At 38.8% G+C, this 5,000-nt stretch overlaps 2 protein-coding genes across 2 annotated transcripts in view; one reads left to right on the top strand and one right to left on the bottom strand.

Moving 5' to 3' along the window:
* The window catches only part of LOC136843792 (integrin-binding sialoprotein-like), a 16,135-nt gene extending 14,019 nt beyond the window's left edge, over positions 1-2,116 (bottom strand). The window contains exons 1-2 of the mRNA XM_067112519.1: positions 2,015-2,116; positions 1-133 (exon numbers count right to left, since the gene is read on the bottom strand). The exon at positions 1-133 is cut by the window's left edge and continues 2 nt beyond it. Of these exons, the coding sequence (XP_066968620.1) occupies positions 1-133; positions 2,015-2,116 (235 nt within the window). The remainder of the gene's footprint in view (positions 134-2,014) is intronic.
* The window catches only part of LOC136844410 (GTPase-activating Rap/Ran-GAP domain-like protein 3), a 907,028-nt gene that overhangs the window by 152,423 nt on the left and 749,605 nt on the right, over positions 1-5,000 (top strand).

Raw genomic sequence — 5,000 nt, 5'->3', positions numbered from 1 at the left:
CGTTCTGCTCTGCTCTGCTCTGCTCCTCTCGCTTTTGGCGTCTCCTTCTCGTCTTCTTCTTCTTCTTCGTCTTCTTCCCCAGACAGCTCAGGAAAGATGGTCCGAGAGAATTCTGTTCCTTGGTAGGGCTGTTCTTCTTGTTAATATACGTGTTGTTACGTGGGATTGAGTGTCTTTTTTTTTTTTTTTTTTTTTTTGTCTTCGCCTGTTGTATCAGGTGAGTGAGTTGGTTTGTGTTAGGAATGACTCGGTCTTCGGAGCCAGTTGTGACACCTTCGTTAGCAGTAATAATGCCGAGAATAATGAGCTGAGATCATACCTTCCCAAGGACTCAACTGTGATAGAGTGGCCTCACATCAGCGATTACAGGGAATTAATGATGATGATGATGTTGATATTATTATTATTATTATTATTATTATTATTATTATTATTATTATTATTATTATTGCTTAGTAAAGATTTTTGTCCCTCTTCTGTCAAGCTTTGACATTCTTTATCAGATTCAGTGTTATTTAAGTTCTACAATCTATTTTCAAGGAACAATTATCACCTGCTTTTGGGATAGATATTGCTCTTTTTTCCTTCCTCTCTATTCTGTCTTCTATTATACATTGGATGTCTTGGGGAATTAGTTTGTGCGTTCCATTAGCTTCAACATTTGAAAAATTATGTAGCTGGAATAATATAAAATACATTTTATGCTTTATTTTTCAACTTGAAATGTATAATTGATTTTAAGTGAGTTCTTCAGCTTGTTACAGGAGCGCTGATTAAATTTGACGCTAACTTGTAATTTTATTGTAACCGAAAATGACACGAGATTAAAAAGAAAGAGAAAAAGTAAAAGATGCTTCCCCCCAACATCCAACCACTACCCACCCTCCCACCCACTCACCCACCCACCCACCCCGCGTGTTTCAGTCGTTGTGACTGGAGAGGGGTTTCCCCTAGACTCGCATGGAATAAGAGGAATCCTATCACCGAATTTCTGCTTTTCCCTTCTCTCTTAAGTCATTCCGAAACTCCCTTGAACCCTAAGCTTTTCTTATCCCCGTATTGGCCCAGGCTTCCAAGCACCTTAATTCTGGCATGATTTGAACTTGCTTTCGTATCTTAGATTCTCACTCTTCCTCTCTGGCAGTCTTTGCTTCATTCTGCAATGTGAAAATACTAGAGCGATTTCTCTCACTTTGCATGTGTATGCTTCAGCAGCCATCATTATGAGATGAATCATTAAGGTTTTTAAATATTAGAACTGTCTCTCTCTCTCTCTCTCTCTCTCTCTCTCTCTCTCTCTCTCTCTCTCTCTCTCTCTCTCACACACACACATACACACACACACACGTTTCCCTTGCTCATTATGCGAAAAGTAAAGCCACGAAGTGTTCCTCTCTCTCTCTCTCTCTCTCTCTCTCTCTCTCTCTCTCTCTCTCTCTCTCTTTTATCCTCCTTCCCTCCTTCTTACTCCTTCTTCTTCTCGTACCCCCAGCTGGATATGAGACTTTGGAAGTGGGAGTATTTTATTTAGTCTGTCGTCTCCAGTGGATATTCCCTGATATTCATTTTCCCTCTCTGACAGTTAGTATAAATGATCGTCCAGGACCTGTCAAATATACCTTAGGGGTATTGAATGCCTCCACCTCTTGGTCTCGACGGTGCCATGGAGAATATTGAAATCTTCACTGGGGCCTATTCACCCCTCCCCCTTCCCTTCCAAAATCTTCACCCTCCCCCCTCCCTTCCCTGTTTCCTTCTCATTTCCCCATTTACTCTGTGTGCGCTTGCCTTCCTTTCCCCATCTCCCCTTGTTCCTTCATATGCACTTCTTCCTCTTCCTCCTCCTCTTCCTCTTCCTTTTGGAGAATCCTCTTGTGCCTCTGTATAACTTCCCTTTCCTACCCCCATCCATTTGCCCTCTGTGTTCTTACCCTCTTTTATTTTCATTCACCATTTCTGCTTTTTCTCCTCAAATATTTTCCTTTCCCCTTCTTCCTTCCTGTTTCCCACCAACCTCCTCATCCCCCTCCTCCTCCTCCTCCTCCTCCTCCTCCTCCTCCTCCTCCTCCTCCTCCTCCTCCTCCTCCTCCTCCTCCTCCTCCTCAGATTTGTCCATTTCCCTCTCTCGCCCTTCTCCTCCCGGCCACCCCTCTACCTCTGTGCACCGTTTCTTTTGTCACCCCCTTCACCTCCAAAATCTCCCTCCGCCCTATTCTCCGCGCTCTTCCCGCCCCCCACCACACCCACACCCACCCCCACCACCCACCTATCCCCTCGAGAAAGAAAGATATTTTCTCTTCTTTGATTGCTCTCATTTCAATGGGATTCTCAGGTAAATCTTTTCGCTTTCTGAAGGAAATTTATGTGATAATTGGATGGATATATTTTCTTTCTCATTTTCTGCCTCTCTCTTTTCTTCTACTGACTTTTCTCTTTCTACTCTGTTTTTCTTATGATTATCCTCTTTCTGCTGTTCATATTTCTTATTCTGGTCATCCTGTTTCTAGTATTTATTTTTCTTCTTCGTGTTCTGTCACTTCTCTCTCATTTCTCTTCCTTCTTCTTCGCCTCGACGCCTTTTTCCTTTTTACGTTTTCATTATTTTATGCCTCTTGTATTTGTTGTGTTTTTCTTTTCCTTTCCTCTCTTTGTGTCCTTTCTTTTTCATGCATATGTCTCCTACTCCTAATTTTCCGTTATTCTTTTAGGTCACACGTGTGGATATTTACTGTCACCTTTACTGGTCACCTTTTTTTTTTTTTTTTTTTTTTTTTTTTTTTTGCTGGTCTCTTGGATCGGTGAAATTGTGTCACGGCATTGCTCAAAAAGGTGACCAACGGCTAAAGCCCACTGGATTTTATACTTTTGCTTATTTTGCCATTATTTGGCTGTGATTTGTTATTTCCAGTTCTGGCGTCTGAGCTGTCTACTCTTTGGAGAAAGTTTATGCAAGTTGGTAGTGTCATTGGATGCGTTCACATTCTGACTGACAATGCTATAAGTATTCTGCCCTGTTGCTTTTGAGTTTAAATTTTAGTCCGTTTCCGCTTGCATCTAACTGCTAAACTTTGTTGCAAGCTGTGGAACGTTTGGCATTGTTATGATATATAGGCGTTCAACCTACACCGAGCCCACTTCTTTTATCAGGGGGATATGTATGTATTCCTTAGACAGAATTAAATTTTAATAATAACTGAAAATAAATAAGTTATCTAAACATAAGAAACTTATCACCGTATCAGTAATTGCCCTATTTTACTGTTAAATGCCTTTCACAAATTCCCTGATGGTCCCCGATGGACTGAAGCTCTTGTCGCTGAAAGCCCCATTGATTTTCGTTAAGAGAGTTCGATAATTTGATATTGTACACGTATTCAGAAGTGGGATACTTGTTTTATTTCTTTTATGTGGGGTTTGTGTGTATGTTTTTATATATATTGTTTATGTATGTGTGTATGCATATACTGTACACACACACGTATATATATATATATATATATATATATATATATATATATATATATATATATATATATATATATTTATGCACACTTACATATTTATACATATACACACATGTACACACACATATATATATATATATATATATATATATATATATATATATATATATATATATATATATATCTATATATATATATATATATATAGTATCATTGTTTAATTTTTGTATATTATTTCGTCAGTGGCGTAAACTATTAATTATGCTTTGTAAAACTGGTTTAATATTTCCTCTTTCTCTGTACGGGAGCCGTTACCACTGTAGAAAGAATAAAGTAATTATGAATATTTGATTTTACTCTCGTAATTCATTTCTTTTTTTGACATCTGAATATTTTATATTTCGAAATAATAATAATAATAATAATAATAATAATAATAATAATAATAATAATAATAATAATAATAATAATAACTTCAGAGACAAGCAGCAAAAAGGACCTGGGACAAAGAGATCGGTGAATTGTGTAAGTGCTATGTATTGACTAACCCACAGCAGAGGGGATATAGGAAACGAATGGCAGGGTAATGCAGTTAGTAATTTTCGACCTATCGCCTGCCTGCCAGTCATGTGGAAATTATTAATAGGGCCTTCGAGTGAGGAACTGCAATATTAGATAGAGGAAACAACCAGTATACAGGAGTAAGAAAAAGGGTGCTGCAATAAATTTAGAGGGACCGAAGACCACAGCCAGTGGATATGATCGTGTTGAGGTGTTAAGGAATCCTAAGAAAAGAAAGACGAACCTAAATATGACATGAATTAACTATACGAAAGCCAAATGCATGGCCATTACCAGAGGCAGACTCGGGCTGTAGCTGGAGGTGGCAATTGACAGTGACTGACCAGGGGAGGTTCAAAAAGGGACTGAAGTCATGTCTGTGGCAGCACAAGACCAAGTTTTATGTACACAATATGTACAAAATAACATAGACGGACAAATATCAGCATCAGTGTGTCACAAATTCGAACAGAATATATAGACTATTCACCATTAGCTGAAAATTAATTTAAGTGAAGGCTTGACATTCATCAAGATCTTGCACTAGAAGATATGCAAAGAGAGTAGCCACCAAGTACAGACAAGTGGTACAACCACGTAATTGAAAGAAAGTGTTGGAAAACTAAAATTTTAAGGTGCTATGGGACTGTGGTATATGGATTGGCCCTGTTGGTAGTGGCTCAAAGAGCAGACCTGGTCCTGTTGAATAACAAAACCTAGAAAGCATCTCTGATAGACTTAGAATTACCATGAAACACAAGAGTTATGAACAAAGAGAGAGAGAGAAGACATTAGAGTAAGTATATCTTTAGATGGCAAGTTGAAGTTAAGAAGTACCTATCATCCTGGGAACACTGGGAGTGATCTCAGAAGACCTCTGGAGGAACCTGGAGAAGACTGGATGCGCAAACCTTGGTCTGGGAAAGCCACAGACCTACTGTATACTCGTACTGTTGGCCAAAGCAAGGATAAGTT

This window comes from Macrobrachium rosenbergii, chromosome 12 (assembly GCF_040412425.1).
Source record: "Macrobrachium rosenbergii isolate ZJJX-2024 chromosome 12, ASM4041242v1, whole genome shotgun sequence".
Taxonomy (NCBI): domain Eukaryota; kingdom Metazoa; phylum Arthropoda; class Malacostraca; order Decapoda; family Palaemonidae; genus Macrobrachium; species Macrobrachium rosenbergii.
The sequence above is the reverse complement of the archived record's forward strand: the minus strand, read 5'-3'. Positions and strand labels throughout refer to the sequence as shown.